At 39.1% G+C, this 14,750-nt stretch overlaps 1 protein-coding gene across 1 annotated transcript in view; it reads left to right on the forward strand.

Annotated features, from left to right (window-relative positions):
• ENTHD1 (ENTH domain containing 1) overlaps positions 1 to 14,750 on the forward strand; it is a 94,911-nt gene that overhangs the window by 70,683 nt on the left and 9,478 nt on the right. The window contains exon 5 of the mRNA XM_011369087.1: positions 10,503 to 10,898. Within this exon, the coding sequence (XP_011367389.1) occupies positions 10,503 to 10,898 (396 nt within the window). The remainder of the gene's footprint in view (positions 1 to 10,502; positions 10,899 to 14,750) is intronic.

Raw genomic sequence — 14,750 nt, forward strand, 5'->3', positions numbered from 1 at the left:
GGCTTCCCAGCCAGGAGTCTGCTGGGTAGATACTTGAGAACAAAGCTCTTTGACATTCAGGTTTCAGTGGAAAGAAAATGAGAAACCAGATAAAGCCAGCCCATCAAATTAATTTACTCTCTACTTGTCCCTGCCTTTTCAGTGGCACTCAGAGAAATTCTCTCTCAGGGAGAGTTGGGAAGCCCTCATGAAATAGTCACTTTACTGTTTACAGAGTATACATTTATGTACTTTGTGTTCAAACATATAAAGACAACATTCATTGCTGGTCTCCATCAAATCCCCACAAGTTCTCCTGGGCTTCAGAAAATTTTCCATCAAAGCTGTCTATTCTTTATATGGATCCAAGGTACAGAGGCCAACTGCATACTCAACCCAGTCCCCCTTCTCATGGCCCTGTATCTCTGAAAGCACCACCAGGGACAAATGGAGCGATGCCAAGGTCAACTTCAGTCACTTCACAGTTATGAACCGCTGGAACAGTTGCTAGTAAAGAAGAGCTTGGGACAGCTGGTTCTACCAGACTTTTTGTTCCTTCCTTTATTCCCCTAGTCAAAAGAGCATCAGTTTAGAATTCAGGAGTCCAGGATTCTCATTCTGCTTCTGCCCTTTAGTCACTGTGTGGCCTGGAAGTCTCAGGTTCTTGCGCATATCACAAAGGGACTGGATTAGAACGATCGCTAAGACTTATTTCTCTGCAGTTGAGTTTATTTTAACAATTAGACCATCCAGATAATGGTTCCTTAAACAATAATTAATGAAACAACTGTCAGGTCCTCTGCAAGGAACATGTAGGTCGAACAAATTGAAGATGTGTGCCCTGAAGGGGTTTGCACTGGAGGTGACAGATCTATAAACAGGAAATTATAGACAAGTCATAAACAGCAAGTTTGTTTACTGCTGTTATCGGAGCTTAGAATAGTGCCTGCCATGTCCTTGTATTAATTCATCCTTATCAAATGAATTAATTATATTTGAAATAATGAAATAAGTGAAAAATATGAATATTCACATCGTATTATGCAAAAGCAAAGAGAGATTCATTTTACCTTGGAAGGTAAACTATTTCACAAAGGTGGTAGTATTCGAATTGAGTGTAGAAGAATGAAACCATTTTTGATAAAGAAGAAGGGCAGACATGAAAGATATTCTAGGCTAAGGGAACAGCATGAGCGAAAACACAGAGATGTGAAATATATGTCCACGTAAGGGACATCATTCTGGAAGTTGGAAATCTGTTAGTTAGCTAAAATGGGGTTGGGGGAGCATTTCAGGCTAAAGGAACAGCATGGGTGCACAGAGGAAGCATGGTAGGTTTGAAGAACTGAAAGAATTTAAGTATAGCAAGATTGTACATATTTAGGAAAAATAGTACAGAATGAGGCAAGAGAGGCAAATAGGGACTAATTTATGCAAAGTCTTGTAAACCATGTTAAGTAGTTTGAAGAAGTAGTGGAGAGAAGTAACATGATCTGATTTTCTAAAATTCATTTTAGAAAATCAGATCATGTTACTTCTTGGCTGTGCTATGCAGAATGAACTGAGGGGACAGGGCAGGGAGACCCCTCAAAGGCAGTGCTAGCAACTATAGCTCCAAAATAACCCATGTGACAACAAAGTTGATGGTCATATTAATAGAGGTAAAATGAACACCAAAGATGAGGAGGCTGGAGGGTAGTGAGACCTTCCTGTGCAGAGGGATAAGTGTGTATTTATGGCTAGACCTCAGCAGGAGTCAGGGCTGAGGATTAAACTGTATGAAGAACTTATGTACAGGTGGTAGATCTAGTCCTAGTTTAAATAAGGTGATAGATGCCATCACCCTGGGAGATTGCAGAGGCAGAAGAGAAGAGGGCAAAGGATAGATTGCATTTTAGAGGAAACAGAGCCATGGAAGAATATTGAAAAGATTGCCTAGAGAGATGCGAGTGAGCCAGCAAAGTTCTGCCGAAGCACCCAGAGGAATGCATTTTAAGAAGGCTATCTGAAGATCTCAGTTCAGTTCTGATCACTCCCGCCTGTCAGGCAAGAGGCCCAACAGGCCCGGCTCCTTCCTTTCTCTCCAGATTTGGCTCTTGCACTGTCTGCCACATGCTTTGCACTAGTAACACTAAGGTTTGTGCCCATTCTACCTTCCTACACACCACACGGTCTACACCTTTCATTCCTTTGCTGGCCACCCTTCCTGTCTTTCTCATCCTGGCTGACTTTTTCTCATCCTTTTAGCTCAGCTCAAAGATCACCTCTTTCAGAAGACTTCCTAAATTTCTTTTATATCTTTGTACCTCTAACCTTGACACAGTGCCTTAATTTATAGTTTCTCAATACTTGCTTGGGTACTAGATTAACCTTAGAATCTGAATTATTTCATTGGTCTCTTGGTTGGTTTCCTTACTCTACCAGCCTCAGAACATTTCATTTAAAACTAGAACAGTAGTTTTTCTAAAGTACTATAACAGCCAGCATCCAGTCAAGAGATTAAAAAAAAAAAAAAAGTGCTAGTTATGTTTTTAGCAGCTTTATTGAAATATAACTATCATACAATAAATGCACGTATTTCAAATGTATAATTGATACACTTGATATGTTTTTTTATAATTTGATAAGATATATGTGTACACCCATGAAATGACAACCACAACGAAGATGATGAACATTTAATCACCTCCAGAAGATTCTTTGTGCCTTTGCTAATTGTTTCCACATGCCCTGCCCGGCCCCATCTCTGTCCATAGGTAACCATTGGTTACTTTCTGTCATTATAGATTCGTTGGCATTTTCTACAACTTTCTATAAAAGGAATCATATAGTAGGTACTCTTTTGTCTGGCTTCTTTCACTATCTGGCATAATTATTTTGAGGTGCATCCATGTCGTTGCGTGTACCAATAGTTCATTGATTTTTATCACCGAGTGGTATTTCATTATATGGTTATACCGTAATGTTTATCTATGTACCTGTTGATGGACATTTGGGTTGTCTTCGGATTTCGGCTGTTACAAATAAAGCTGCTATAAACATTTGTGAAGTGTTTATGAGGACTATGGTTTGTTTTCTCTTGGGCAAAAAGCTAGAAGTGGAATGGCTGGGTCATTTGGTAATTCCGTGTTTAACTTTCTGAGGGACAAAACAGCCAAACTGTTTCCCAAAGCAGCTGCACCGTTTTACAGTCCCACCAGCAGCGTGCGACACTCTAACCAGTGTCCTGTGAATGATGAGGTGGCCACCGGCTGGTGGGAGCAGGAACTCTTCCTTTCCTTTCGGGGGTGTTGGGTTTCCTCACCTGCATGCACCGATTAGCAGATCTCCAGAGGTTTCTCCAGTACTCTGCCCTGCAAACTCCAATTCTGTTGGCCTCGGAAGACCCCAAGCTCCCTCTCAACACAGGGAGGCCACTGCACTCTGCCTGGGTTCCCACTTCCTACTCTGTGGCCTGGGAACTGTCCTAGGGCTCACCTCGTTTATATCCCTCTTTCAAGATTCGCCATCCTGCACTGCCTGATGCGCAATGTCTGAATACACGGTTTCGTTTGTTTTGTCCAGTTTTTTAGATGTTTCAAGCAGTGGGTTAAATCCAGTCCCTGTTCCAACTTAGCCAGAATAGGAAGTCTAATCAACACCAGTTATTTTAACAGAGAGAATTTCTTCTAAGACAAATATTCTTCATACAAATATTCTTGTATGAATATTTGAAGTGTGTTTTTAAATTTCCAAATATTTGGGAGTTTTTTTTATTTGAAGTGTGTTTTTAAATTTCCAAATATTTGGGAGTTTTTTTTATTTGAAGTGTGTTTTTAAATTTCCAAATATTTGGGAGTTTTTTTCTAGGTGTATTACTGTTATTTACTTCTAATTTAAGTCCACTTAATGTAAGATTTGAAGCTTTTAAGTCTATTGAGATTTGTTTTATGGCCCAGCATATGGTCTGTCTTGGACAACATACCATATGCACTTGCAAACTTACAGTAAAAATGTATATTCTGCAGTGGTTGGGTGTGGTGATTCCGTAAGTCAGGATAGATGATAGTGTTGTGTATATCTCCTATATTGACACTGATATTTTGTCTATTCTATCAGTTGCTGAGAGGGGTTATTAAAATTGCCAAATATGATTTAGTTGGATTTGTCTAATTGTCTCTTTAATTCTGTCAGTTTTTGCTTCATTTTTCCGTAGCTCTATTGTTTAGCCCTTTTATCATTATGAAATATCCTTTTTATTCTCTAGTAATACCCCTTGTCTTGAAGCCTGTTTTATCTGATATTAATATAACCATCGAACTTTTTTATGCTTATTGTTTTATAGTTTATCCTTTTAAATCCTTTCACTTTCGACTTATGCGTGTCTTTGTTTTTAAGCTGTGTCTCTTGTATATAGCATATGATTGGATGATTTATAACCAGTCTGAAAGTTTGGGCTTTGTAGTTTGCAGTTAGTTTACTAATTATCGATGTGGTTGGATTCAGGTGTAATGTTTTACTTTCTGCTGTCCCATCTGTGTTTTGTTCCTCTGTTTGTTTGTTTTTTTTCCCGTTACTGCCTTCTCTTACGTTAATTCAATATTTTTTATAATTCCATTTTAATCTATCAATTGGTTTCTTCGTTATATCTCTTCGCATTAATTTTAGTGTTTTCTCTAGGGATTAAATTACATAGTCATAACTTTTTGCAGTCTCATTGCGTCACCACCTCACATAAAATGTAAGAATCTCATGACCATGTAGGTCCAATGTACCACCCATCGTCTGTGCCATAGTTGTCATATAAAGTATATCTATTGTAATACGTCATACACAGTGTTACAAGTTTTTAAGCAGTCGCATCTATTTTAAGAAATTAAGAGGGAAAATAATCTTTTATATTTATCTTCATACGTCCATTTCTAGCGCTCTCTATTCCTTCCCAAAGCTCCAGCTTTCCACCTGGTATAATTCCCTCAGCCCGAAGTACTTCTTTAGCATTTCTAATTGTAAAGGTCTCTTAGCAATTAATTCTCTTAGTTTTTGTTGATATTAACATGTTTTTATTTTGCCTTCAATTTTGAAAGATATTGTGCTGGATATAGAATTCTGCATTGACAGTTTTCGTCATTTGGAAAAAAATGTCATTACACTGTCTTCTGGTCTCTGTTGTTTCTGATGAAAATAGCTGTCATTCATATCATTCTTTCCTTGTATGTTAACATGTCATCTTCCCCTGAATACTTTCAAGATTTTCGTTTTTATGTGTGGTTATTAGCAGATCGATGATGATGGTAGTAAGTGTGGTTTCCTCTGTGGCTCTCTCTTTGCTGGATTTTACCCCCTTACTTTCAAGCGCTGTGGTAGTTCCAAACCCCATCCTCTGGTACTTCAAGCCAGTGAAACTGTAGTTTCACCAGATTTTAGCGCCCAGTGTAGAGCTGGCTGGAACTGGAATGATGAGCTGGGAAAACAGGAAGCTCACCCAGAGCTCTTCCTTTCTTCCAAATGCTGACTCCCTCCGATTTCTGCCTGCTTTTGGTCAGTCTCCTATACCTTCAAATAATGCCTAGAAATGCATTTTATATGTTGTCTAGAGTTGCTAGCTGTTATTTATAGGAAGATTGGTCTAATAGAAACTACTCTGTCATTACCACAAAAAAATATATTATAATACATTAGAGAGAATTTAATATAAAAGATGTCGATTAGATTTTAAAAAGTTAAAAAAAGAATACTAAGATATCACAAAGGTAGCAATTGCAGGCATAAACTACGAGTCCTCGGGCTGGGAGAGCAAAGGGCAGAGGTTGGAACTATTAAAATTTAGCAGCTTAGAGGAAGGGTCTCGTGGGGCGGTGACCCAAAACTGTGACCCAGGCCTCTCGGAAGGCAGGTTCTAGCTGGCAGGTGTTGACGCTATTTAGGGGGCATGGTAGGCTGCTTCTGCAAGTGTTGGGACAAAATGCTACTGGCAAGAATGCTGCTGATAGCGCGAAGGAGTGTTAGGCTGATGCTGTCAGGAGCAGGAAGAAAACAGGAAGGAGAGTTGTTTCTTCCTACTCCAGCCTTCCAATCTCCCTCTAGCACTTCCTGTTGGCAGAACCCAAGAAACACTTAGCTGGAGAAACAGAAATGTGGTTTGTGGTGTCCCAGCCCCAGTATCACCAAGTGAAGAGGCAACAGCTTAATAACTGACACCATCCATCTATTGGCTACTCAGCATTCATACATATTCTTCTGCATATACTTGAATGTCCAAGCAAGAAAAACATCTCTATCTTACGTACAAGTGAAGATCCTCTCCCCAAAATAATAGACCCTAAAGAACCCAGAATTCCGAGTTAACCTGTCCTCCAATTCCTGAAACCTTGTAGAGTTCTGTGGTAAGAACTGGTTTCTTTTACAGTGGCTTTCCCTTCTACGGGCATCTGGGGCTTTGCTTCTTTATTCCATGAACTTTTCCGTTTCTGACAATTTGTTGACATCTCTCATCTTTTGTTCTCTCTTCTCTTCTCTTCTATTTGCCCTTCTAGGTTTTGCCTTTTTCTGCCCCTTCTGTCATTTTAGTGGGTTTTGGGGAAGGAGAGAATATAAATGAATATATCTGATAACAAATACTATTACTGCCTCATCCCATGTTCTCTTGGCCTACCTCTGAGTACAACTACAGACCCGGCGACCAGTTCTCATATGCACCGAGAGCACCTGTGTCTCTCTGCTTCTCCAACTGAAAGTTTTCTCCAAAGCCCCAACATTCGTCCGCCTAAGTGCAGGGCAGCCTAGGAATGCCAAAGATTTAGCACTCATAGGGGCGACCCTCAACCAGTGAAGGCAAGAGCCATTGTATAAACATGCCACCTTCCCATCCCTGAAAGGACAGTTCGGAGGCACCCAGCAAGATCGAACCTCATGTGCTCACATTGGTGACCTGGTCATTCATACAGTCTATTGGCTTTTGTCCCTCTTTTACGTTACCTTTCCCACGCCCTCACTTGTATGCTTGGGATCACTGGTCAAAGTCAGTGATCCACATCTTTTTCTTAAAGTCTGCTTTTGGGAGAATTCAGACCAAAACATGTTCAATTCACCGTCTTATACAAATATATTCATTATGTTCTCTCATATTGAGAAACTATAGTCCCCTAGACATATTGAAATTGAACTGGTAGTTTGTATTATTGGTTATTTTTATGTGTTTTTCATACACATACTTTTTTGTGTGTGTATAAAAATGCAATTATTTATCTATCATCGATAATCTTTCTTTCTACCTATCTGTATAGAATCCACACTTGATCCTAAGTTCACTGAAACTATGATTGCCACTTATGTATGTCTCCAGAGTCTAATACAGTCCAATGCAAACAGTAGGTGCTTAATAAGTGCCTCTTGCTTGATCATTCTTATTTTTAGGCTTCGCATATCATATAAATCATTATGTAGAAAATCAACATATAAAAATTGATATTAGATATTTGTAAATTAAGGAATTATTAAATTTAACCATTATTTGCATACCTCCAATATGCAAAAGCATGGTCAGGATGCAGGAACTTAATGATGTGTGATAAGCTCTATATCACATATGATTAGGTAGAAAAATGAATTTATAGAAATAAATATTTTAGAGAAGGGAAGGATTAGGATAGAGTGATAAACATGGTTGAAAATAACTACTGGAAGTAATAATTATTTGAGATAGACCTTGAAGAATTGATAAGATTTAAATGGATAGAGAAGGGGGAGAGGGGATTCCAGCGTTAGAGTGCAGGGTGAGAAATCAGTGGTAATAAAGATAAGCATGAATTAACGTGGAGAATGAAGATAAAGGGACCCGGATGAACATAGGGTATGTGTGTGATGAAGAGAATGGCCTGACTGAGGCTTAGTTTCCTGTTGAGTAGTGATCGAAAATAAGTAATGGAGGACCTTTAAAACTCAAGGAGTTTAAACTTTGTCCCTGAAACAAGAGGGAGTTTTTGAAGGAGTTTTGAATATGAACTATAAATAACTACAGCAGGGATTAGATTGAAGTGGATTGGTTTGACCTATTGCATGGAAAGGGCAGGGATGGAGCAAGGCCGATGGCACAGAAGCCCAGGATGACTTGCTTCCTAGAATCTTCAGACCGCATTAGCATTCCGTTTAAGCAAACATTTTCTCTTTTGGATAGTCTACTATTCATTTAAAATCATTATTTTTTAATTTGTCTTCCTGCTTTTTACTTTTAGATCATAGTATTCTATTGATTGCAAAGGTTACAGGTTTTAAAAGTCTAAGCAACAAAAAGATTGCATTCTGCTCCTCCTGGACTACTGGGGAAGAGGGGTTGATAGAAACAGAATGACTTCAATCAGGTTCATTTCATTGAATTTTAAGATATTTTTCTTTTTTTGTTCTAAACATTAAAATAATGGCTATATAGATGACTTTATACATCCCAATTCTGAGATTTAGATTGAGTATTATTGTGACTATTTCATCATAAAATCATTATCATTCTGAATTATCTTGGTTTACACGTTGTTAAATTTGAAGATGATTTTAGTGCTATGGAAAAAGACTTTCCCCCCATTTTTCTCACATGTGAAATGAAAGCCGATGAAAAAATATTTGACTAAATTTGCTTTTAAGGAATGCTTTCATGTAAAAATGATGATGGACACGTGTATTTTGGAATACTGTAAATCTAGTATTCCATTATTAGTATTTTTAACAGAACCTTTTACCAACTAGATATAACTTAATCATATACAAGCGAGGAGTATTGTAGAAGTTATTTTCAGCTACCAATTTTCTGTTTCCTTTCATCATTGAATAAACTATGTCCAATTTAGAACAACAAAGGCATTGCTGCTTCTTTATCCTCATGCTTCAGTTTGTCCTTTCACTCAGCAAACGTGTATTGAACACTTCCAATGGGAATGGCACTATTAGATGCTAGGACACAGAATGACTCCTAATAACGTCTCCTCAAGGAGCCTGTGTCAGGTTGGGGGCAAGACTTGTAATAAATGAGATTCAGTGTTATGATCACTCACAGGGCCCCAAAGAAGATATGGTAAGACAGACAATAATAGGACAGGGCAAGGAAAGAAAAGGATCAGAGAAGGCTTTATAGAGAAAGTGATAGTTGAGTTGAGTTTTAAAAGATGAGGAAGTCTGGAGATGAAAGGGTTGTGGGGAAATGGAATTCCTGGTAGAGGTATTGATGTAGGTTTCTTGAACTGTCTAAGTATGTTATAGTAACACCGCTTTTTGCCCGGGCATGCCTTCAACTCTGAATGGAAATGGAAAGGAAGGTTTTTTTTCTCAAAGAAAATTTGCTTTTCTGTAATAACTCAAAGCCTGAAAGTGAGGATGATAGCATAAAAATGTGCATTATAGGTACATCAATGTTGAATCGCTTATGTCATGCACCTGGAACAAATAGAATATTGTATGTCGACTACAATTAAAAATAAATTTAAAACACTAAGGGCTTAAAAAAATAAAAATAAATGTGCATTATGAGGTATGTTATGTTGTACGTTGTGACACATAAACATTTGATGACGAATTACACAATTCCTGGAGTCTCTCGTCTTTTCAGTGCTTCCAACGGTAGCATCTTCCTTTTGTCTCTCTCGCCTAGTTATGCTTCTAATTTCACGAACTCTCCCTCTTAGAAATATTTTCTTTCTTTCCACATCTAACTTCAGATGAAACTAAAGAGCAAGCCCTAGCACTGAGAGTGTTGATAACAATTTGCATCTAGAAATTTGGACCAGGCTCATAATTCAGCAATGCAAGAGATATTCCAATATCAGACCCATCTTAAATTGCAATTCCTTAAAACTCCTCCAATTCCTTCTATTTGCAATAAACACTATCTGTCTATGATATTCTAGGTACTTTGTTATATTCTAGATATTTCGGTGACATTAATGAATAAAATGGACAAAGATCTCCAACCTGATGGAACTTACATTTTAGTAATCATCACAGTGGCTCTGAAAGATTGCTTCTTTTTTCCCATGTAGACAAAGGATCTTTAAAAATTAATCTGCTACCTGAAGTAGTGATTTTTTTTTATGTGCTCTGTAGAGACACTGGAGCGAGAAGACATTTATTTCAGGAGAAAAAGACATTTTTGTAGGTGAGGACTCTGTAAAGACAGAGCCAGTATGATGTGACATATTTTCTCCAGTTTATCTTGTAAAAGTTGAAAGTTTAAAGGTACTAAAAATATAGTGGTTTCAAAGACAGATAAATATATGAAGCAAATAATATTTAAAGAACAGTTATTTGAAGCTTTCCTTGCCTTGTGCTTCAGTGAGGAGAGAGAGAGAGAAGGCAGCCACCGGTGACTAATACATCAATTATAGTGTGGGAATACTTCAAATAGGCAGAATGGAAACATAGTAAGAAACGATTAAATAGGAAAGAATCTTGTTATGGCATAAAAAAAAAAAATGATTGATTAAAGTTGCAACAGATTTGAAATAGAGTATTTTCGATTCCATTTTTTTTTAAGATCGTTCGTATTTCTTATTTTACAGATGCTATGCCTACTCCCTCAGAAAAAAACCCATCTCCGCAGGCAAATGTGAGTTTAGACAAGAAATCAGACAGTACCAGTACAAATACTGTAACAGAAGGCCCTTTGCAAATGTCTCTAGAAAAGCAGTCAGCTGCAAAAAGTTTTGAAACACTGACAACTTCACCAGCATTTTGGTCCTCGAGTAGAAAGGAGCATATCAGTCCTAATTTAAGGATGTCAGAGTCAGATTCTACTTTCCATAACCAAGCCTCCGTAGAGACGCTCTATGTCTCTCCCTCATTCGAAACATTTGACTCAGTGGAGAGGATCGTAATCAATAAGGACTCTCAGGAACCGACACAACCCAGCACTGTTCAGATGGATGATGAAAACCTCAAAACCTTAACGACATTGGGTGAGTCTAAAAAACCCCACACCACCACAAACAAACAAACAAACGAAAACCCCTTCGAAGCGTTCTTCTTTTACTTTTCTCTGCTTTCTTCCCTCCTTTCACTCTTTATCCAGTGGTATTAAGATGTACATGCCGCAGAGGTCCTTCTCGGTTGGGTAAGTGACCCTTCGATTAGAAGGGCCAATAGGTAGAATGTCATTATGGGTTACAAGCTCTCGATTAAAGCACAAGTTCTGAGAAATTTTGATAGAGAACAAATTAGAAAAAACTAGCATTAAGTAAGAGTTTCCTGTTAGACATTTACTTATTAAGAGACTATATGAAAAAGAAATGGTTATTGTGTGCATTGGTACATATATAGAAACAAAATATGTGTGTGTGCCCCTTTTTAAAAGGGCTGTATATTCTTTGCAAAAAAGGAGTGGAGAATCTCTTCCTTCTTCCGTCTTGTAAAACATTGAGAGAGTTGCAGTGTTGTTTAGACTGGATGATAAAGGATAAAGCAAGTCGAGATTGCAGGTTGTTGGCTGTCGTTTATTAAATCCTACATTTTACAATTATACTTTCTTCTGTAAAGGTAATTAGTAAAAGAATAATTTGCTCATTTTTCAAAGACGAAGTAGTTTTATTGGTTCTTATTATAACAATGCTTACTAACTCTTATAAATATAAAGTTTTTAATATATATCTTTTAAACAGCCTCAAACTTATGTGGTCAAAAATGCCATATAAAAGTATCCAATCCAAGATAGGATGTAGCATTTATTATTATTTATGCACTCTGCATAGGAGTAACGAGGTATGTAAAGCAAGTATTTACAGACCTAAATGGACAGATAGACAGCGATAAAAAAAATACAAATAGTAGAAGCCAACATGTTGAAGTTACAGAAATTTACCTTGCTGGTAGTAAGGTCAATGAATAAGAAAAGATTCCCCTTAACTGCCCTTTCCAGAATTTTTAGAATTGAATAACCTAAAAATAATACTTATTCTTAGTTTTGTCACCAAATTAACTTTTCTGCTGAGACCACCAATGTGGAAACCAACTAGTACTGGTTATAATGGCTTTGATGGCTTCTATGCATGGCCGTCCCCTGAGAAGCTGTTACTTTTGGTTCATTTCTTTCCAAACACCATAAAAAGATAATTGAAAATAGTTTTTGGCCACTGCCTGTATACCAAGTATACTTAATTATAAAAATTAGCTAGAGTTCCTCTAAAATCAGTTAGCAAGGCGGACTTTTGCTTCTACTTAAAATGAAGTAGATAGTACTGGTCTAACCTTCCACCAAAAATACTGGTTCAAGCTGGAAAACTATTAAAATCTGGTTTGAAGTCATTGTAAAACAACCAAGGGAGAAAACGCAGGATGGGTCAAGATCCTAGGGAGAGGACTGTGATATCGTGACATAATAAGAAATTTATATTTGGTCTTCCTCCTGGGTTCCCAGCAGAGCTCCGAAAACCCTTGCAATTTTCTGCCTGACAGGGGCGAGGAGTGCCTTTTTGCTATTCATCATAAGCCCCTTTCAACCATACCTGAGTTTGTGCTAATGGGGTAGCTCTTGGAGGATGGGGGCCAGTTGCCAGAGTAACCAACCAGGTGGTTAGAGGGCTGGAACTTTCAGCTTCACCCCTGACCTCTGGGGCGCGAGGAGAGGGGCTGGAGGCTGACTTAATCACCAATGGCTAATGATTTTGCATATGAAATGGAAGCCATATTCACCTCAGTTTTCCATCTTTGGATCATTTTCATGATAGCAGAGGAAGATGATCGACACTGAGGGAAAATCAGAGGCCTGGGCTTTTCACTGTCTCACTAAGCTTGGGAGATAGGGTTAGAGTCTGGGGCTCCTGAGGTGGCAGGGATTTAAGGGGCCAGTATTCCGGAGGGGAGGAAATCACAGAGGAAAAAAAAATCCAAAAGTCTTTGTGTAATTTTTCACTGAAACATTTGCCTACTGCTAAGGTGTGCATGTTCTGGATGAGAACCAAGAAACGAAACAGGAAGCAGCTTCTAAGAGGCCAGCAAGCTAAGCAGAGGTCCTGGTGATCTTATCGTGCTAGGATACAGAGGTTGGAGTTCAGGACATGCCCAGTGTAGAGGCTCTGGTGAACATCTCATGCTTTCATCTGGGGCCGCTGACAGGCTTCATCCTAAGCATCAGAGCTACACTCTAGGGGTAAGGACAAACCAGAAATGGAACGGTCCTCGCAGAGCTGAAACCCAGCTTCGACCAGAGCGAAGTGATCGCCTCGTATTCCATTCGTCTTCTAGAAGACTATGAAATCCTTTCTTGAGAACTGCTACCATTCTTCATGCAAAAGTTTTGGCATTCAACGAGAAATTATAAGGCATATCAGGAAATGAACAAATGACCAGAAATACAGGTGAAAAATAGACAACAGAAGCAAACTCACAGAAAATATGGACACCGAAGTTATAAGATAGGTATTTCTAAACAATTATGATTCATATGATCAAGAAAACAGAAGAAAGATGGAGAATTTCATCAGAATACTCCTATCTATAAAACAGAATAAATGAAAATTCCAGAGCTGAGAAATAAGTAGCCAAAATTAAGACCGTCTGGGTACTGTTCAAGTCACGTGACCTGAGCTGTCAAAAGAGAGAGGTCAGTGCTTGCAGAGAAGCTAGAAGGTTATGAGAGAAATGAAAGGGAGGGAGCCCCAGAAGGAGTGAACCCCAAATTCTTTTGGTAAGCGCTGTATCAGAGCTTGCTGTTGTTACTTCGTGTCCATATTTTTAGTTCCACTTTCCGAACTATAGGACCTCACCCCTTCCCCCACAACTCTCCAAATCCCGTCTGGTTATTTCCAAAAGTACCCAAGAATTTCTTATTTCTTCTCAGGCACATGTAAACTCGTATCCTTCCAGAAAGGGCATCCAGGCCAAGAAATAATACTGAGTTGTGACTGAGCAAAGAGGTTCTGGGGAGCTCCAGTTCCTTCTCCATGGGGCAGCCAGTGACCCGATGGCTGATGCCGCCCACCTAAACCGTGGACTGCTCGCCATGTCCCTAAAGATCGGAGAGCCCTCCGGGCCCTGCGCAGTCAGGCTTCTGCCTCTCTCAGCAGCCCGGTGTTCTTTCCATTTGTCAGATTAGCTGTGTGGCTTCACCGCCTTTGGGCCCTTGTTCCCTCTCGCTGGAGCACCTCTGCCCCACCCTTTCCCAGGTTCACTCTCAGTAGCTCAAACATCGCTTCTTCAAGTTTCCCTGACCCCAGATTATTTCAGATCCCCACAACTGTATGCCGTCTCAGTACCCTAGGATTCTCCTTCCTAGCACTTATTGTCATTCTAAGTAAATATGCATTAAGTTGTTTAATGTCTCCCCTTCACCCCAGTATCAACTTCATGAGGGAAGAGTCCATGTCTGCCCCATTTATTATCATATCCACAGTGCCTTGCACATTGGAAGCTCTCGGTATTTAATAAGCAACCTAAAAGCAGCTTTTAAATGTAGAGCAGGAATGGAAAATGTGCATGAAGAAGTAATAGAAAAAAACACTGGACAATTAAGCCAGGACAGATGATGAAAAGCAATGTATGCCAGGTTAAGTTTGGACTTTATTTTGAAGACAGTGTGAGTCACTAAAGGTTTTAAGTCAGGTGAGTTGCTTTACAAATGTGTTTTAGAAAAATTACTTGGTCAGGGAATGTGAGAGATCAGTTTAGAGGGGGTGAAACATGGGGCAGCACTTGGGGGGCTGTCGTAGGAGAAGAAACTGGGTGAGAAGTGAGAGATGAGAGAGGGCGGGGTAGAGGGAGGCATGACGGGGGTGGGGAGGTGGGCTGGAACCCAGAACCGAAAGAGAGTCGCCTCA

The sequence above is a fragment of the Pteropus vampyrus genome, unplaced genomic scaffold (genome assembly GCF_000151845.1).
Source record: "Pteropus vampyrus isolate Shadow unplaced genomic scaffold, Pvam_2.0 Scaffold145, whole genome shotgun sequence".
Taxonomy (NCBI): Eukaryota; Metazoa; Chordata; class Mammalia; order Chiroptera; family Pteropodidae; genus Pteropus; species Pteropus vampyrus.